At 44.9% G+C, this 20949-nt stretch overlaps 1 protein-coding gene across 1 annotated transcript; it reads left to right on the forward strand.

The window, feature by feature from the left end:
• The first annotated feature begins 2062 nt into the window (after window positions 1-2062).
• Window positions 2063-16798, forward strand: LOC118565044 (semaphorin-4C-like). Its single transcript, XM_036144616.1, has 7 exons — window positions 2063-2311; window positions 2709-2922; window positions 6419-6534; window positions 7843-8000; window positions 9170-9261; window positions 9517-12145; window positions 15533-16798. The coding sequence occupies exons 1-6, from the start codon at window positions 2078-2080 to the stop codon at window positions 10416-10418; spliced, it is 1716 nt and encodes a 571-aa protein (XP_036000509.1). The 5' UTR covers window positions 2063-2077; the 3' UTR covers window positions 10419-12145; window positions 15533-16798.
• The last annotated feature ends 4151 nt before the right edge of the window (window positions 16799-20949 follow it).

The following is a 20949-nucleotide window of genomic DNA, read 5'->3' on the forward strand; positions in this document are numbered from 1 at the left end:
AACCGCTTAGACCAACCGCAATGCATCAATGCAGTGCATCAGCTTTTGCTTATCAGCCTGGTCAGGGGGTTTTATTTGGGAGGAAAGTTTGAGATGGTCTCTGTCTCCAGGCGGGAGCCTTTGAAGTGAGCCTTTTGTATTCTCCAGTAAGAGATCTCATATCACAAACGGAGCTAGCTTTGAACCTCCAGCTTTGTTTCCTCTTTCAGGGTTCCTCCAGCTGCTGAAAAGCTTAATCCCCTTTTCTCTGCAGGACTCACCGAGGATACCTTATAGCTGCCTGGCTTTAATAGAGATGACATTAAGATAATGTGACATTATGGAAATAATGTGTGAGTGGAAGTCAGAAGGTCACCGTAGAGCCTCTTTGTTTAACTCATTAGGAATTTGACGCCGTCGTTGGGGTTTGACGTTAGAAAATCCGCGGCTCTTTGTTCCGTCTTGACATTGCTGCACTTCCCCCCGCTGGATGCATCCCCTGATATGAGTTTATGAAAACAGCATTTACTTGTCTGGTTGCAGCTTCTTGAAAGCACAGCAGCGTGCAATCCATTTTTTTTCCCAGCTAAATTCAGAACCATGTACGTCAATAAGCGTTTCCAACAAAAAAAAAAAAAAAACAGCAGGAGGCTGAAAATTGTGACTTTGCCATTCCCTGAGTACAAGTACAAAACGTTTTGTTTTTTTGGGGGGTTTTTTTAACTGTATTGCCTGCTATCTGCTTCTGAGTGACTCGGTTTGGGAACTGAATAATGAAAGAAGAGAAACTCGTAGCTGGGGATGAGGATGGAAATCAGATGACATGTGTTGATGGGCACGAGTGGGATTTAATCTACCTGGACATCCGTCAACAGCCACTTTTAGTCCAACTTGATTTTTGAGATGTGTTGGTAAAAAAAAAAAAAAAAAGCACATCTGCAGGCACAGTCTAAGCCCAATCAGCTGTGCTTCCCCACAAAAAAGGAAACACATATTCAATATGGACTACTTATTGCAGGTCTTTGAACACAAATGACTCATTCCCCCCCCCCCCCATGCAATTTAGCCACTTTTTCATATCTAATTTTATTACTTTCCAACCACAAAACATCCGCCATATTTATTTATATGTTTTTTTAATATGATGCTTGGCTTTCAAAATCATTAGCAAATAAAAATCTGAAAATTCTTGTCTTGGATTTGGATTCAGCCCCCCTGAGTCGAGGCTGTTTAGAACCAACTTTTACAGTTTTTTTTAACCTATGTCTCTGTTGGCTTTGCACATCCAGTCACCAAAGTTTTTGCCGCTGTTTTTTTTTTTGTTTGTTTGTTTGTTTGCAAAGTAGCCCAGGCTCAGTAAGATTAGGTGGAGAACATCTGTGAACAGTAGTTTTCAAGTTTTTAGCCCTGAACTTGCACTAGGCTGTTCTAACACATGAAATGGCTTTTATCTAAACTACTCCATTGTTGATCGTTCAAAAGTGGATAGCCCCCTCTGGGTTGAGGGTCAGTTTCTGCTTCAAGCGGAGGAGTTTAAGTATCTTGGTGTTTCATTCACTAGTGATCGTAGAATGGAACGAGAGATGGACGGAGAGATTAGGACCGCATATGCAGTAGTGCGGGCGATGCTCCGGTCTGTTGTGGTGAAGAAAGAGCTGAGCCAAAAAAGCAAAGCTCTCGATTTAGGGGTCCTTCTATGTTCCTACCCTCACCTGTGGTCATGAGGTATGGACCATGAATGAGATCCCAGACACAAGCGGTCGAAATTAGATTCCTTCGGAGAGCAGCCAGGTTCAGAGATAGGATGAGGAGCATTTTGGGACGATGGATTGAACAGTGCTCTGTGAGGTGTTCAGATTTCTGGATATTGTTTCTAACCTAGATAAGTGGCTTCTGAAGCATCGTGTTGCACTGGATTCTATCAGAGTAAAGGGGGTGAATACAAATGCACTCCATACGTTTTAGCAATTTATATGTCGGTTGCAAGGAGATTGTTTAAAAGCTTTTAAATTATCTTTTTTCTCGTGCATTCCATGCACTTGACATGCCAGTGACAGCTGCATTTCACTTTATTTTCACATACTCCATCACGCTTAGCATGTGTCGAGCGTTTGGCAGACAGATAATTCATCCGTCACTTCTCCCCGCCACACATCACCGACTCCCTTCTTCTCGCCCGTGTTTCAGGGGCGACGTGGACGTGTCCGCCGTGTGCCAGTACCAGATCGCTGACGTGAAGAAGGTGTTCGAGGGCTCCTACAAGGAGTACAGGGAGGCGTCCCAGAGATGGGGGCGATACACCGGCACCGTCCCCAGCCCCCGGCCCGGATCGGTAGGAAATTCTCCATATGGCACATGCACTGTTTGACCAACTGCAGAGTCCAGGAGGAAGGAGGAAGAAAAATAGTGTGAGGGCAGAAGTGATGGGGAAGCAATGAGGGAGGGAGGGGGAGACAAAGAAACAGGTGATCTAGAGAAGTGTGGAGGTGGAAAACAGTTGAAGCTGGCACATCACAAAAAGCTCAGGGCATAATGGTCCAGGACAGAAAGGAAGGGAGGTAATGGAGCAAAGGAGGGAAGGCAGGGCAGTCACCTTCCAAGCCAACTAACCATGCCAACCTGTGCCTGCGCCAGCTGAGAAGTCTCCTTTCCTTCCTTCGTTCTCTCCTCCGTTCTTTCTCCTGCTCCATTTCCCTCTCCCGTCTCTCCATCCTCTCCCTGTACTGCAGTGCATAACTAACTCAGACAGGGAGAACGGCTACAACAGCTCTCTGCAGCTGCCTGACGCCACCCTCAACTTTGCCAAGAAACACCCACTGATGGAGGACAAAGCTCTGGGTCGCCCCCTGCTGCTGGCCAAGGGCGTTAACTTCACCAAGCTGGCGGTGGACCGGGTCAGCGGCCTGGACCAGCGGGCGTACAACATGCTCTTCATCGGCACAGGTACGAGTCACACAATCATCTCTGTTCTCTGAGAAAACATTGCTTTATGGCGAAGTCCAAACTCCGGGAGCGCTCTGTGAAGCACATTAGTCTTCAAGTGACATTTCAGCTCGGAGGCTTCTTCAGAACTGCAGACCACTACAGGAGATCCTTCCTTCCCACAGCTCTGACCATATGGAATGACTCTTTAAAGAAACTGCAAGACTTCCTACTTCTAACTTCTCTTTAAGGTTTAGAACTGAGTTATAAAAAAAAAGGGTTGGTTTAACAAAACTCTTTAGTTTTTTCCATCCCACTTAGCAGTTAGCCACTACTTTGTCTCACAGGAAATCCCAACAAAAAAAAAAAGAGCATTTCAGTCGCCTTCGGTAACAAAACGGGAAAAATCGTCTGAGGCGTAGGTATACATGTACAAGGCACCGTGCCTGAAATATTTGCTCGTCGGACAGTGAAAACTTAAAATCAGGCTTTCAGGTTAGAACGCGACTTAAATTCATCATCTCAGGTTCAACGTTTAACACTGAGGCCTTTTGACGTGTGTTTGATGAGGGCTATATCTGCAGGCACGCTGATTAAAAAAAGAAAGAAAAAGAAAGTAATCTCAAACTGCAAATCATCTCGATCCTTGCAGTGCGGCGCCACCAAAGAGAACGTCCCGTTTTTCCATCATTGCAATAACCTTAAATCTTCTCTATTATCTGTTGTACGCGGATGATAGAAGCTTGGGGGGGGGGGAAAGCTGGAGTTTTCTGTTTGCTCGTTGTATCGTATGTTTTATGTGGGTCTTGTGACGAAGAGCCGTGTTTGTAATGTCACAATCTGTGTGTGTGTGTGTGTATTAGTGTGTGTGTGTGTGTGTTTGTGTATTAGTGTGTGTTGCGGGGCGCTCCCCACAGCGTTTGGTTAAAGAGGTAAGAGCTCACAGGCTGTGGCAGCAGGCGGAGACAGCCACTGGAATTAGGTGCGGTGGCACACAAACAACGTGCCATCTGGCCAGACTTCAGCTGGCTTTCAATTAAGGCCTTCGTTTTGCATGCGGAGAAACACCTCCACGCATCAAGGGAAACGTCTTACCTACGTGCGACTTAATTAATATCTCCGGTCAGCAGGAATGGGGGTTGGGGGTTGGGGGGGCCCATATGCTCGCGCCTCATTTTGGGTCTGCTCGGAAATCGGCTCGTCCTCCCACAGCCTTAATCCCGCATAACACAGGTCCCGGCAGTGGATTCCAGGGAGCGGGGATTCAAACGCAGGCCGTCTCGTGAATGAGGAGAGGCTCCACTGCTTGGCATTCAGATCGGCGCGCGGGCAGAGACGGTGCCACGACAGCGGAGCCCAGGCCAAACCGGACAGGCGCACGCACGCCCCTGCTGCACCCGCGCACACACACACAGGTGCACACGCTACCCCCACGCCGAGCCATGCGCACCCGTCCCCCCTCCCACCCCTCCCGGGGGGGGCACATACCCAAAAAGGGCCCCTGGCAGGCGCGCATTCATCATGCCGGTTGGGCTGCTGGCGTGATTAGCTGTGAGCTGCGGCACGGCGACAGCTGATGTGAAAAGAGAGCGAGGAGAGAAACAGGGAGAGATTGTCCAGACTGTTTACTGTGAACAAAAAAAAAAAAAAACTGTGTGCAGGATTGAGGGATTAGCCGACAGCGTTCCCTGACATGGCGAGGGGCCCGTGTGATGATACGCCCGCTGCTGTCTGCGCCGCTGCGCGCACGGACGTGTTTTGCTCCTCGCAAGCCTCCCTTCTGCTGGGCAGGGGCGTTTTTTCGTATTTTGCGTGACGCAGATTTCGGCACGCGGGACCGTTTCAGACGGAGACGCGCATCAAGGTCACCCCGGCAGCTGCGCCGGAGACACCCTTCACCGCCCGGCGGACGGGAACGGGTTTCACAGCGGCCCTGCTGTCTGAAAAGGAGCTCAGAGACTTCCCTTCCTCCTCCAGCTCCAGCTCCCCGCGCATCACGTCTCTCCGATAGCGCCGACCTCCAGAGTGCTAAACGGGAGCAGCGATGCTAATCCTTTAAAAATCGTCTTCAAATAGGCGGCTGCCGAGGAGCTCAGAGAAGGAGCTGGACGTCCCCCGCAGCAGCTGACCGCTACAGTTTAGAAAGCTCTGCAGAAAAGTCGATGACTCTGCTTAGGTGTACTTGACTGCAAGCTGCACATCCGTGAAGCCAGTGTGTGTTTCTCCTCCCTGACACCGTGTTTGTCTGCACTTATTATCTCCTCTCTTTCTTTCTTTCTTTCTTTTTTTTTATTTTAGCAGATGGAATTATCAACACCCAGTAATGTCAGAGCCTCTCCTTTTCACAAGATCAGTTCTGTGGAGCAAATATGATTAATGCTAAGAGCTTCTTCACCTTGCGGTTAAAAAAAGGAGCCTTAAACGGGATGTGAATCTCTGCTTTTACATCATTTTAGGCTCTAAATGGAACAGCAAAAGCTCGAGGCTCACGGTGTAATTTCATGAAGGGCCACAAAGTGCGGCAAAGGAGGGGGGGGCAAGGGGGGGGGTACTGCATATGATCGTACTTCATCATTAATATTTAAATAAATTCCTTTGGAGCTGCAGGTGTAAATTTATTCAGCTATCATTAATATTTAAATAAAAATATTCTGCAGCCACTAGTCTGGGCTATGATCATGAATAGTTAATATGAGTGGTGTTAAGTCATTGATGCATGGGTCAATTTATTGTTAAGAATCATTATTGTACAAATGAACCGCTGTGTTGTCAAAATGTTCCCCGGATTAGACTTATTTCATTGCAGTAGGTGACCCGGGGTTCGGCTCCATTCTGGAAAAAGGATGGATCATTTCCAGTTTGGAGAAGTGTGGGGAGAGAAGAGTGCAGAACAGTATTTGTATTTCGGGACTTATTCTGTTCTTCCCTCTATTCTTCGACTTAACATTTCAACCTTATTTCCTTCTGTCCATCCTAACTTGCATCTTTCAATCCTTCTTTCCATCCCTATTTCCTTCTTTCTCTTGCTTTAATCTTTCTTTCCATCCTTCTATCCCTTCTTCCTTCATTACATCCTTTCATCCATAATCAGTTCTTGGATTCATCTTTCTTTCTGTGATTGTATTAGTCATCCATTCCTTCCTTCCTTCCTCTTTTTTTATCTATATTTCCTTCCTCCTTTTTATCTATACTTCCTTCCTTGCAGCAGTTTTTGTAGGTTTTCCATTCAAAGCCTGAGCTCTATGTTAATGTCTGCAGTAGTCAAACGTTGCGTTTATATTTGGGAACAGAGAACTGTCAGAGTGGAAAAATTGAATTTGGACATGGAAAATGTAGGAACCCTGCGACTCATTTGGCAACAGATTGTTTCAATATTGTGCCATCTTGTATGAAAATATAAGTTTGAATTGAGGTGTTATTGATCTAAAGTTAAATGTTCCGTGAGACGTTTATGTAAGACTTGCCTGAGCAGGGCAGAAGTAAATGGAGCTGAGTCTCTTTCCCTGCTGTGTTTCAGCTGAGGGCTGGCTGCAGAGGGTCGTCATCCTGGGCTCTGAGACCCACGTGATCGAGGAGATCCAGCTGTTCGACTCGGCCCAGCCCGTGGACAGCCTGACCATCTCCCACTCCAAGGTAAGATAAGATAAGATAAGATAAGATAAGATAAGATAAGATAAGATAAGATAAGATAGTCTTTATTGATCTCACAATGGAGAAATTCACTCGTCACATCGGGTCATACAAGAAGGTGCAGAGTAGGGAAGGTGCATTCAGTTATATACAGTGAATCTTCATATCTACAATGGATCAAAAGAATACCAAAAAAAATACAAAAAAGGAAATAGGAATGTAAATGTCTCATTTACATTCTTAGTGGTCTATATATATATATATATAAACATATCTATATACTTAAATATATACATATATCTATGCGCCTACATACATACGTACCTACGCGTATATACGTGCATATATTGTATACATTTGTACATACATACATACATACATGTACGTACATACACATAAGAAGACGGCCCGAAGATTTGCTTCAGATATGAATATGAAACTGCATATATGAAAACTCTTCAGTCCTTCTTGGCTTGTCAGATGAAAGAACGTATCAGGAGCTGTGTGTGTGCACATCAGAATTACTGCAAAACATCAAAAATAATTATGACTATTAAAACCCTTCTCATCCATTTAGTTCAAAACGGAGGCTGATTTACTAGAAAAGACTAGCTCAGTAACATGTGCTGTCGGGTGTGTGAGGATGTTGGAAAAAGAGCAGATTCACAGCGTTGCTACAGTGCCGTTCTCTAGATCTCTCGGCTTTTTTTGTTGTCTCGTCACGAGCTGATTTGGATTCCTTTTCAGGCTTATCCCGCCGCCCGTGTTGATCTGTTAATAGCCCTTTGTGCCTGGTGCTCGCGATTATAAATTGACTGACATCAGACTTTCAGAAAGGGCGTTTTATCAACCCCGTTTGAGACGGGGGGTCTCACCTCATGGAGCCGAGACTCTGCCTGTATAATTACAGTAATTACGCGACATTAACAGAGGAGGGAAGGGAACCTCTGCCACTTCCGCCGAGCCGCCGAGCACGCGTCTCTCCACAGCGGCCCGTCCGCTAATCGATGGGCTTTGGTCGGGGTGTTGGGAGAGCTAAAGCCTACTGCTTATCTCATTAATGCGGGCTTAGCCACGGCCAGACATACTTTATAACGGCTTTCGCAAAAAGGCCGCAAACCAGATTGGATTGGAAGAGGGTCGGAGGGTGTGTGTTATTGTAATTGAGAGTGATTATCCCATTATCTCTTCTAACCCATAACTCTGTCACTCTCCCCCTCTTCTCTCTGTTTATCTTTCCCGTTCTTTCTCATCGCTCCCTCTGGATTCCCCTCGCCTCTTCTTGCTTCTTTCTCGCCCGTTTCTTCGTAGAAGTACTTGTACATCGGCTCCCGCTCTGAGGTTCTCCAGCTGCCCTTGGCCAACTGCAGCCGCTATCAGTCTCAGCCAGACTGCCTGCTCGCCAGGGACCCCTACTGCGCTTGGGACAACGAGGGCCGGGCCTGCGTCCGCATCGACCTCCACCGAGGGTGAGACCAGTACCTGTTGGCGGCTCTTTGCTCCATCCGTGTTTTGTTTTTTTTGGGGGGTGGGGGGGGGGGGGGTTCCGTAGCAGACTTTAAAGCTAAGCTTAAAGGTTACCAGGTCACATTCTGACTGAAAGTCTGTTTTTATCGGGATGTTAGATGATAGACCAACGCAAGAAGGTGTGAACGGAAGGAAAACTACGTCATTTAATTATGTTTTATTACCATTGTTGTAAAAGTGTGGTACGCATTTTGTATTCATTCCCCTGAGTCAGTTCTACAAAAAAAAAAGACTTTTCACTGCATTTACAGCTATTAAAAGCCCCTTATCCATTCCTGCTGTGAATCCTCCGCCCCAGTCCCAAGTCTTTAGCAGCCTCTGAAAGGTTTTCGCCCAAGATTTAGCTACATCGATTTTCCCAACAGCTTTTGCAATCTTTCCTGTCCCGGCTAAATAAAGCACACCCACAACCTGACAGGGGTATCTTTCTTGGAGAGGGTTTTTTTTTGTCTCATTTGACCAGATCACCTCCTTCCAAAAACATTTGTCTCCTCTACGTTGCTTCGGCAAACTGCAAACTTTGGGCCGGTTCTGGCTCCTTCTGAGCGAGTCCCATCTTCTTGCCTGTCTTCCATAAAGGTCAGATGTGTTAGGCGTGGTTCACTGTGGGCATCTGCAGCTCCTCCAGAGTCACCGTGAGCCTCATGGCTGCTGCTGCGGTTGATGGCCTTCGCGGAGCAGCTGCATTTACACGCTAACTCACTAACTAGGTGACTTCTGAACGCCGTTGGTTGCTCTGGATTTTTATTAGGAGTGTCAGAGTAAGAGAGGCTGAGAGCAGATGCAAGGCATACTTTTCAATTTGATTTTTATTCATAAAGAATGTGAGCCACGCATAATCTTCCTTCAAATTTATTAATATATACGCTACTTTGCGTTGGTGCGTCACATATACTAAAATTTGCTGTGTTTAAAGTGACAGAATGTGAAAATGCTGTATCTCTCTCTTTCATGGCGGCGTATGCAATTTTTTTCTGCATCTAATATTCCATAAACTCCCGATTGCACTGATGGACGTGTGAAACATTGTCCTATCTATCCTATCCGGGTGTTAAAATAAATATTTCTGGTCTTGCAAATCTAACTGTTCTCCTTTTTCGTTTGCTTCCAGGTCCACTTCCTCCCTCTCCCAGGACTTGATGCTGGACAGGTTCAACCGTGGGAAAGCCAAGTTTGATAAACCTGTCTCCATCCCGAGTCCTGGTGAGCATGAGCTGCACCTCACTAGTGCCCCCTTGTGGGAGTTAAATGTCCGTGCGGGAGCAAGTTAGCTGAAGGATGGGAAATGGACTAGTGATCATTTTGGCAAGGACCTTAGGGTTAAAATGCACAAACTTAAATTAATTAGAAGAAAGCTGCCAAAGGCCGGGAAGTTTAACGGCTTTATTATGAATAACCTGTAACTCAGACCCCTGTCGTCTCTTCTCCGCACCCTCCATCCCTCTTGTTCCCCTGCAGAGCACTCCCGACTGAGAAATGTAACAGTGGTCGTCGGGTCGGACATGGTGCTGCCTTGCCAGCTCGTCTCGAACTTGGCCCAGCCTTTCTGGGTGGTCAACGACCGCGAGCTCCAGCTGGGTGACCCAGAAGCGGGAGGACCTCGCTTCGACCGAACCCTGAAAGCCCTCATAATCCCCGAAGCGGGCCAGATGCATGCGGGCCGCTACGTCTGCTACTCCGAGGAGCAGGGAGTCAAGTTTCAGACAGAGCGCTACCAGGTGACTGTCTATGCCAGCGCCCCGGTTTTCATGGAAGCCCGGGCCCCGGACAGCAGCATGGGGCTCTTCTGGGTGCTGGTGATCACTCTGGGAGCCGCGTGCCTTCTCCTGCTGGTGGCCGCCCTCTACCTGCGCAGGAGGCTGAAGCTGGCGCTGGGGAAGGGAGCCGACATGAAGCCCCTGGAGAGCACCCTGGTCTACCCCATCACCCTGCCCAAGGAGCCGCCCACCTTCGTGCCCAGCAAGATGCCCAGCGACGAAGACCGCTTCTGGGAGACGGGCGCCAACTACTACTACTCAGACGGCTCGCTGAAGATCGTTCCCGGCCACGCCCTGGGGCCCAGCAGCGTCACCAGCACGGCGTCGCCCAGCGCCATTCCCGGCCAGCCCATCCACTCCCCAAGCCGGCTCAGCCTCACCAACATCCGAGGCTCCGGTAGCAACGGCTACATCCGCCTCAACCTGAGCACAGCGGGGGAGGAGAGGGCTAGCGGGGCCAGTGTTGGGGGCGGCGCGCTGGGCGGGCTGGGCATGGGCGTGGGCGGGAACGACTACTCCAGTCCCTTCAAGGAGGAGCTGAGGCGCACTCTGCAGCAGCGGAGCGTCCTGCCCGACGCCAACCCAGAGGAGTCCTCCGTCTAGTCCTTCCCCTTCCGCCGCGTTTTAATTCCCCCCCGAGGTGGAACAAGAATCCAACCAAGCTACCTCCCTCCTTCCGAGGACGCCTGCTCTCTCTGTCTTTTAGTGACATGCTGTCCACTCCCATGCTCTCTGTCTCACTCTGCCAATGCCTGTTTGGCTCTCTGTAGACTTCTATTAGCACACAGCATGTTCAGCGCACACACACACTCGTACACCGTGTTTGCCAACAGTCGCTGTGTTTCGGGCAACACCGAGTCTCGGTTGTGACTGTCTCTGCTTCCACTGTGCGACTGCCACTCGTGTACATTTTGTATTTAAAAAAGAAAAGGAAAAAAAAGATGAACGCAGAGCAGAGAGCCTCGAGCATGGAGCCCCGACAAATGATGTTATTTTTTCCTCTCTCAGATGAGCCCAGCTCTTTTTACTTTGAGCTCAGGCCCCGTTCTGAGACCATTTAACAACAAGGGCGACTAACTGGAAATATGTTTTTTGTGTGTGTGCGTGTGTGCTTGTGCTCCTTGAGACTTTTTCCTGCTTATTGCACTTAAAAAAAAACTGGAAGCCTGTCTTTCCTGTTTTTTTTGTACTCGTGAACCGAGAGTTAGAGAGAGCGGCTTTAAAAAAAAAAAAAAAAAAAAAAGCGGACTAATTAATCTCCAAGCAAGATGACAATCATGTCCCCGTGGCAGGAGCTCTGTGTGGGGCAGAAAGGAGACAAAAAGAGAAGAAATTAGGCAGAAAATGAAGTGAACAGGAGAAAAAGACATGAGGGGGGGGGGGAGTTTCTAAATGAAGGACAATCTCTCAAGACTTTTCTGCTCAATTGAAACGTTTCCCCTGGCGTCACATTTACTGCTGGAGGACTCATTCGATTTCTTCCACTCTTAATTTAATGTGATGCTCGGTTTGAATTAAGACATTTCTCGTCCTTTGTTTTCTTGTTGTTCTGTTTTTTTTCGGACTTATGGACCACAGCAGTGTTCGAAACGGATTGTTAGTGACTAATGGCTCACCTCTCTGAACGCCAGCGTGAGGGAGACCTGCTTAGCGTTGCGTTGCTCCTCGCTCGGCCCTGCGTGGCCACCTCCCGCTCCCCTCCGCTCCGGGAGTTCTCCGTGGGACGTTCTCTGGAGCCGCAGCGCGCAAAAGACGGGTGTTTTGACGCGGACCTCTTGAACTCTCGTTCCCGTCTTTTGAGAAGAAAGAAAGCAGAGCGGAGCTTTGTGTTTTCGGCTCCTGGCAGCGGAACAATGGTTGCGGAGTTAATTGCAAACTGAAGCTGACATGAAGACATTCGGCGCAGAGAATGTAGTTGAACCCTTATTGTTGCGACGGCTGTGGATGTCTCAGTAAGTGCTTTATGCTTCTTCTTTTTTTTCCCCTCCATGTGTCTGATGAGGGCGGTAACGCGCACTGCCAGGAAGGAAACTACCACTCCAACACATACACACTCACACACAAAAGTTTATTGTGGAACCCAGCCATCCAGGGCTACGGGGCGAATGTGAAGCGCCCTTAGTGCCCACGGGACCCCGCCCCACCCTTTTACCGAAGCCTAGAGACTGATCCGGGGCTACTGTGGACCGATACAGCGGAAGAACACTGAACACACACCTACACAACAAGAACTCACACAGTGTTACAGGAAGAATGGACCGACAGACTGATTACTGCCACGCTGATAAACTACTGGCCCCAGGCAGAAAGATGCCATGAAGCAGTGAAAGGTATTTTTTTCCCCTTTCTTTTAAAATATGTTTGAGTGCAACAAAGATTTCCTGTATGAACTTCTTTAGAAAAATTATTTTCAAATGTTTCTCCAAGAAAGTCTAGAGGTCAGGCGTGTAATTGTAATAAACCCCAAAGGTATATTCAAAACTCTAGGACAAAGTTGTACTGAAGCGTCAGCTGTCACTGCCACAAATTCTCCATCAGGACTTTGAAAAGGCCATTTGCATCCAAACCATTCCATTGCAGCTCTGTCTGTGTGTTTAAAGGAGACATATCATGCAAAATCTACTTTTTTTTTAGGCCTTAAATGCATTTTGTGATGTACTTGGTGTCTCTCGGAGAGCAGAGAATGTGAATGCAGTCTCTCCAAGAGCTGCATAAATATCTCTAGGTCATATTTGTCAAGCCGTTCGGTTTTCTCCATTTTGTATTATGTTTTGTTTGAATAATCACAGTATTTACTGCGGAGCTGCTAAACAAGGTCATGGACTTCCAGCTTACCAGTCTCCTCGTTTTTATTTCTCTGAGCGGTGATGTAGTCCAAGCTGAAGGATGCCGAAGCTGGAGTGTGGAGACTGGGGAACAACGCAGAAAGATGCAGTGTGCCGTCATACCATAGTCTATCTGAAATATTACCTTTAGTTATTCACATTCCTATTTTTTACTTCTTTCTATGTGAAATAACAAGATTTCGCTTATTGCTCCTTTAAAGAGACAGCACCAAAACGAGTTGCTCTCAGACGCACCTCAGAACAAGGGGACAGACGGGATAAATTAACAAGGAATCCGGAACAAAGCATTGCAGTTCCACTTTATATAGACCCCAACTGAATGATTTCAATGTGAAAAAGGAACAGTTGAAAGCATGATATGTCCTCTTTAAAGTCCTGCTGGATAGTCAATCCATATTCCTATAAAGCATAAATAGCTTTTGCAGCCCAAACTGTTCCGTTTTGGTCTCATCTGGCTAAAGCCCCTTCTTCCACATGTTTACCCCCTCCATGTCTTGTGGCAAACTGTAAAAGAGACGCCGGATGGTCGTTTCCTATCCATTTTGTGGAGTGCATAGTAATGGTTGTTGTTGTGCCAAATGCTCCCACGTGAGTTGTGGCTATGTGCAGCTCTAATGTTACCATGGGCTTCTTGGCTGCTTTTCTGATTAATGCTCTACTCACCAGTTGTCGTATTATATGTCTTGTAGTTGCACCATTCTCTTTCCCCTTTGGTGACTCAAATGATACTTTGTGAGAGCTTGATATTGTTTCACTGTAGTGTGAAGCGCTTTGGAGGTCATCAGGACTAGTTAAAGCGCTATACAAGTACAAGCCATTTACCATTTTATAACCTCTCCCTGCTTTAATCTTCTCTGCAACTTCGTCCCTGAGCTGTCTGCTGGTTTTCTTGGTCTTCATTAGATTAGACTAGACACAGGTTAACTGTGTTTACTAATTAGGTGACAGCTGGCCATTATTTACTCGGGATTTTATTTAGGAGTATCGCAGAAAAACCGACTCAATAAAAACGCACAGGTTCTTTAATTTGTAAAAATAGAAAAACAAAACCAAGTTTCATTATTCTAACACTTCACAGTGATGCACTTCTTCATGATAGTCATCAAATAAAGTCTCAATAAATCTCAATAATTATTGGTTGTGAAAAAATGTAAAAGTTCAAGAGGTGCGAATACTTTTGCAAGTGCAAAGTGTAAAATATAAAACTGCAGGTCAGATAATTCAACCCAAGTCAGTTGCTTGTTTTTTTTTTATATTTATTATAAAAAACAATAACTTTTTATATTAATTTTATTCTTGCAGAATCACTTGAGCCATTTTTGTATTTCTAAGTCAAGCTAACTGTCTTTAGCACTAACACTGTTAGCTATATCACAGTAACAATAGTTGTGGAAGAGCAAATGGAAAGAGAAGCAGGTGGATTCCTAAAGTGATTTCCGGTTCAAAAAAAGGACTTGATCAAAAACAGACCAAGGATGAAGGAAACACTACAGAATCTCCATTCCTCAGTCTAATAAACACTTGTAAAGGTGCCTTAGAGCAGATTTATGACTGTTGCACCTGCCTTGTATCAACGGTTGAGGTTGTTGTTGGTGGTGTAATGATGTGGGGATATTTTCTTGGCATACTTTGGTCCTCTTAGTACCAATTGAGCATCATGTCAAAGCCACAGCCTACCTGAGTATTGTTGCTGACCATGCCCATCCCTTTATGACCGCAGTGTACCCATCTTCTGATGGCTACTTCCAGCAGGATAACGCACGCCAGTCATAAAGCACGAATCATGTCAGACTGGTTTCTTGAACATGACAATGAGTTCACTGAACTCAAACGGCCTCCACAGTCACCAGATCTCAATCCCATAGAGCACTTTTGGGATGTGGTGAAATGGGAGACTCGCATCATGGATGTGCAGCCGACAAATCTGCAGCATCTGCGTGATGCTATCATGTCAATATGGACCAAACTCTCTGAGGAATGTTGCCAGTACCTTGTTGAATCTCTGGCACTAAGAATTAAGGTAGTTCTGAAGGCAAAAGAGAGCAAGGTGTACCTAATAAAGTGGCCGTATACCTACGTCGCTACAAACTATTAGCACCCTAAGCGTTAACTAAGCCCGCTGGTTTTCTGATCTACCTGCTTACAGCCTAGCCAAAGCTCTGCTAATGATTTACAAACAAAGTCTTGCATATTAGTTCCTGCACGTATCGACGTGTCTCTCACTTTGAAGATTTCCACGTGCATCGGACAAAGGGACTTGAGGAGCAGGTGCATCTGGCAAAATGATGGAAAGAAGAGCCAGCCTACAGCAAGGAAATGAGGATTTCATTGAAAAAGAAGCATTTCATTCTGACAAGCATCAAAAAATACTGACCTGAGAAAACCACTCTTTACAACAACACAGTCCCTTTGCTAACCTAGTAGACATAGACAGCTTTCTTTACCAAAAATAAAAGTATGCACATATAGGCCCTTGAATAAGTATTTATAATCATAAACTTTCTCTCATTTTTGTCACTTTAGAACATCAAACTCAAAATGTATTATTTTAGGATGTTCACTGAGTAATATTCTTTGAAGGCTTCCTAAATAAAAACCTGAGAAGTGCGCTATGCATTTGTATTTCGTCCCCGTGTATAATACCCTTGAATAAAATCCAGGTGAACTAACTGCTTTCATGAGAGCCTTAAGTAGTGGAACTTAAACTCAATACAGATACAGCTGCTCTGTGAAGACATAATGTGAAAAGGTTCATGGGGTGTGAATAGTTTTACAAGGAACTATTGATATAACCATTTTTAATGTCCACATTTAAGCATAGGACTATAGGTTTTTGCCATTATTAACACTGTATATTTGTTCCCTTTGCAGTGTTTTTTCATCGTGTATTTTGTGGATGTGCCTGTGGAGACCGGAGGAACGCCTAAAGGAACCGCAAAGCAGAGAACCGTGTGTTGTTCCCACTGTGTACAGTCCGATGGGGGGGGGGGAGAAAAATAAGTCAAAAGAATCTTACGGCCGAGGAGGTCGTCAGCCATCAGCGCTCCATCCTACTGTTGCATGATCTTCTCTGCAAGTGGACTGCACATCTTTGATATGATCATCCCTGTACAAAAGTGAAACATTTCCATCCCTTTTGGACTTTTTTTTTCCAGGCTCTAATATTGTGCAACACTAAAGATCTCTTGATGGGACGATCAAGAAATCTGAATTTTATGCCTCAAGACTTGTACAGTAAACACATGGCTGTATTTCAACATGTTTACTTTCTCTGTGCCTCTTCACCTTTCTGAAAGAAAAAAAAAAAAGCCAAAGTAGACTGCAGTTGCTTTTGTTCCTCTTGGAAATTCCTGAATAAATTTTATTTGATTCCAGATCAATATTTTAAGTCTCAGCAATCCGTCCACTTTGCTACACTGAGCTGATGTCAGCAGCCTTCCTACATATTTTATCTGCGGCTGAACTTCCCCTCAAGCAAAAGGCAAAATGTGTCTGAAACTGAGGAAGCTGCTGTTTGTTTCCTGTTTACATGTCAGAACTGATCTCCTGGGCCCCATCTATGTTTTTTTTAAATCTTTCCTACATTAAGAACGGCTGAAATTGGAATCCGTTTTCAGCCCCTGAAAACCAAATAGAAAGCTGCTGACTTGAAGCAAATCAGTGACAAAAACTGCTCGCTTTATTTTGAATCTCCTGAGACAGAAAGCTAAAATACAAATTAGCTCTTTACACTGGTACTTTGGTTGTGTCTTATATTTCTCCTTCTTACAATCAGGCTTGTTTTTTCCCCCCACTATGTAATGTTTTAAAAGAAAATGACAAAGGAAACAGGTCTAAAGCTTGAAAACCATGCATGTGTAATGTTCTTAATGTGCTGTTCCTCAGCTCTCTAGCATTTAGATATTTTCTCCCATGAGGCTTTTGGTTCTGCTGTGTTCTTGCATTATTATTATTTGGATTATTCTGCCCCACTTTTTTGCCTGTTATTGTTCTGTTTTTTTTTTGTTTTTTTTTTAAATATCTTAAGTAACTTATTTCACTTGTACAAACTTGTCAATATTTATTATCATTGTACATATGTCCTTATTTTTTATATGTGTATATAAATACACAAATAAAAAAATAGACATACTTGGAGTTTGCGTGTTTGTTATGGAGGGAAATATATTTATATTTATGACAACCAATCATGTTACACCTAAAGACAGATTACCTCTGGATACGACCATTGCTGTTATTCCAATACTGAAAGAGACATTGGAATTCAATAAATCTATTTATGCATTTGTAGATGAACAAGCCCGTGGTACCAAGAGTCTGAAGTAATAGAAAGGATCAGCTGCATAATTGAAAAGGTTAAGGTAAATCCATATTATCTTTCTATTAGAGGTAGACAGAACAGAGACGCTGAAAGAAGTAGAGGCGCTGAAGGTGGATGACTTTAAACTCAGGGTCCGTCTGCCAAAGCAACAGGAAGTGCACGACGATATGAAGACGAGGGTGATGCAGGTGTGACGGGGAGACCTGCTGAGATTGATAGTTTTAGAGACAGTGGAACGGACAAAGAGACGGGGAGCGGGCCTGAAAATAATACTCTCATTCGGCGTGGTCGAAATGGACAGGATTTGGGATGAGCAGATGAAAGAAACGGTTAAGTAGTTTCCTGGACAAAGAAAACACAAAGCTGAAATGGTTTGGACACGTGCAGAGGAGAGATAGTGGATGAGGAATTTGGCTTGGTTTGACGGAGGAAGATGCCGGGGGTAGATTGAGCGGCAGATAATCTGCTGTGGCGACCGCTCCAAGAAGCAGACGACACCTATTAGACAGCATTAAATCTCTGGAAGTGATTTTTATTTTCCTGCCATTTTACATAATCTTGGACTGGAAATAAAACAGGTTTAGTGGGCCCATACCCATCGAACCTGAGTCAAGGGTTCAATCTGCAAAGCAAGAACAAAGCAAGTGGGTTCTGTGATTCAGTGGAAGAGCTGTGGGAAGAAAGCTGTTTGGGCCTACAACAGCAACGCCTTGTGTGTGTGTGGGGGGGGGGAGGGGGGGGGAGGGGGGACTAACACTGTGTGGCACCCTGAGGACACCATCCCCACTGTATCCCCACATCATGCTGTGGGGATACTTTTCTTCAGCAGGGACATGGAAACTGGCCAGAACTGATGGGAAGATGGACGGAAAATAAATACAAGACGTGAATTAAAGAAAACCTGTTAGAGGCAAAAAAAAAAGATTTGAGACTGGGCTGGAGGTTCACCTTCAAGCACGACAGCAACCATAAACACAGGCAGAGTTACAACGGAAAGGATTAGCTCTGAGCATATTTATGGATTGAAAGGGTCAATTCAAAGATTGTGAATCTGTGATAGGACTTAGTTAATGTGCAGATGCTCTCCACACAACCTGTATGGAGAGCCTGGAACAATGTTGCAACAAGGAATGGGCAAGAATTTCAGTCTCTAGATGTGCAAAGCCATTAAAGACAATTCCCAAAAGAAAGTTTTATGCAATACCAATTCATTGTTGCCGACAAATTACTCTTTCCAGAGTTTTAGTCGTGACACATTCAGAAAGCCATGTGTAATTATTCCTTTTATTTCACATATATCCACTACATTCATAAAAATCAGAATAAATAAATAAATACAAGTTCACTGTTTCTGGAAATGTTCCCATGACACTGTATAAAAATAGCCTACACAGAATAAACAGAGAGGCCCACATTAAATACCTGTATGTGTTTAAAATAAATTAATTTTGAATTTTAAAATTTAATTTAGCACGGGTGCAGCAAGATGATCTGGGATCAGTAATGTTTCTTGGTAATAGAGCAAAGGTTAGGAATGCTTTACATAAAATGTTGCTTTTATTACTGTCTGTTCATCTCTATTACAATATCAGTCAACTGTTATGTAGTTTTTACCTAAGTTATAAGGAAAATCTAGTGGATATGGGCGACTAATAAAACAACAGAACTAGTCTTATATTATTAAATGACAGATGATTTTCAAATAAACATATTTTGATATTTCCAAGCTTGGTCTCATATGTGGTTATTTCAGTTCTTATTGTTTAGAAGTTGTTTTATGTCCTCAGTAAAAGCCAGGCATCTATTCACTTGCATGGCCTTGAATGGTGTCAACACAGCGAGGAACATGCTTCATGTGGTCAGAGTCCCAGCTGTGGAGCGAAGCTCGCTGCTGCATCTGATCTCAGTGTACTCAGCTGCAGAACAGACTCCAAAAACCTCACAAAAGGAGGAGCTTTGAGTGTGTTCCAGATTGGTTGTGTGTGGCTATAGGGTTTACAGAGATTTCCAACAGTGCACTCTACTGTTGACATGTCTGTTTGGGTTTACAGATTTTAGGGTGGGGGTGGGGGGCTTACAACACTTCCTTTGACGCTATTAGATAAATTATATTTACTTCTAAAAATTTTGCAATGATTGATTTATTTTCTTCCATTATTCAAAGCCAAAGCAGTGGTTGAAAAAAGCTTGTATCCATTTGACTGTGAACCAAATCTCACATAATGTGACTGAAGCAAAGAAAAACAAAAGTCACAATAGTTTCCAAATTTCTGATTGTCATTCTAGCTCTATGGGATCGAGAAGGACGAAGCCCAGTTGCCTTCACCACCAGAGGGCGCTCTAGGGTTAATGTGACAAAGTTCTTCTGCATTTGCGTAAAAAAAAGTTTTTTTATTACAATGAATGTTATTTATATCCTACATTGGAACGACATGGTGACTTTTTATCGAGTTTTAAAAGCACATTTAGGGTTAAAGTCCTGATTTGAATGACTATGACGCTGAATGACGGCAAAGATAGTTTCTGTTTACATGTGATCACGTGGTAGAACACTCTTCATTTCTATTGGTGAGTTTGTATTTTGACGAGCTCCACTCTGTTCCAAGCCGTTGAGCCGATGCAAAATAGTTCCTCTAAATGTTTAAATTTTTTTACTAGTTATCGGTATTCTCGGACACAGCCGTTCTTAAGACGTTTAACTAGGTGACATGGCAAAGTAGTGAAACGTCGGATGTCTTTTGTTTAACGTTTTGTTAAACATATTTCTTAGCTGCTCCGCGGAGGGATTTATCAGTGACGCTTAGCCCAACCTTGGAGGGTGATTTGAATCCCTTCTGCCCCTTTGCTCAGTTTTTAGCAGTAGTCTCAAACGTACATAAGATACTTTTAGGGCATTTTAGCCATGTTTTAAGTTAAATGCACAAGGTAAGAGTCTGACTGTCTGTCGGTGAGTTGTTTTCAGCAGCTGTTGCTGTCGTTTGCCAACTTGTTGAGGCTCGGGAGTCAAAACTAGATAGCACTGGTTAGTAGCTTCGACGTGTTAGTTGTATTGCAGCTAGCTGAGCTAACGCTACAGACAGCTACTTTGCTCCAACTCGGGCATTTTAAGTAAACTATAGTCTGTTCTCTTTCCTTACACGTGACACATCTCACCTGTCTGCTGTGCTGACAGGTTGACTCTGTTTTACTAAAAGCTGTTGTGTCCAATGCTATCTAGAAGAATGCATTCTTGATCTCCGCGCAGCGTTGACATGCACCTGATCCTTGTGTGATCCGCCAACAGTTTGTCAACACAGATGGCTACAGACCAGGCAGTCACTCCGGTCCCACCGGCAGGCCTTGGCCCCCGTTGCGGCTCGGAATCGGAGTCCGTCCCGGGAGGTCAGGAGAACTTCTCCCGTCCAGAGCAAGATGGGCCTGCTGGTGCAAATGAAAGCTCAGCTCCGTTAAACTTTTCCGATCTCAAGCCCCATCAGTTCGGCATCTCTGTGGAGAGTTTCACGGGATGTTCGTCAACCTCTAAGGGTAAGTAGACTGGGCTGTCTGTGTGGAAACGTGGCTTACGCTGGTGGGCTTACATAATAGTATCTGCCTTCAGTGGCGGCTGAAGTGTACTTTGTCATTTCTTTTGTTTAATGTATAGACGCTGGGATTTTAACGATGACGAGTCATCTCATTTTCTTGATCTACGTGATCTGAGCCGTATAATGTTAATATTGCATAACCATTGCACAAATTGCCGCATCAGCAGGGATCTGTGTTTGTGTTCCTGGTGGCTTATATTTTGGGTGTCAGAAACCTATGACTCAGCTGCACATGAGCCGACTTTGCCATGTGTCCTGTGGGAGTGGATGCATCTGAAAAGTACACCGGTTCGAACCCTGAAGACTGCTACTGTGTGTCCCTGAGCAAGACCCTTAGCCCCAGATTTCTCAGGGGAAGACAAATTTCATTGGCATTCAGTGAA

The sequence above is a fragment of the Fundulus heteroclitus genome, chromosome 12 (assembly GCF_011125445.2).
Source record: "Fundulus heteroclitus isolate FHET01 chromosome 12, MU-UCD_Fhet_4.1, whole genome shotgun sequence".
Classification (NCBI taxonomy): Eukaryota; Metazoa; Chordata; class Actinopteri; order Cyprinodontiformes; family Fundulidae; genus Fundulus; species Fundulus heteroclitus.

What these genes read in the sequence shown, in the direction of transcription:
- LOC118565044 (XM_036144616.1), top strand. Translation starts at nt 2,078, where the DNA reads ATGTGTCGAGCGTTTGGCAGACAGATAATTCATCCGTCACTTCTCCCC. An exon ending in CATGCTCTTCATCGGCACAG is followed by an intron (nt 2,923 to 6,418) that starts GTACGAGTCACA and finishes GCTGTGTTTCAG; the next exon opens with CTGAGGGCTGGCTGCAGAGG. An exon ending in CGCATCGACCTCCACCGAGG is followed by an intron (nt 8,001 to 9,169) that starts GTGAGACCAGTA and finishes GTTTGCTTCCAG; the next exon opens with GTCCACTTCCTCCCTCTCCC.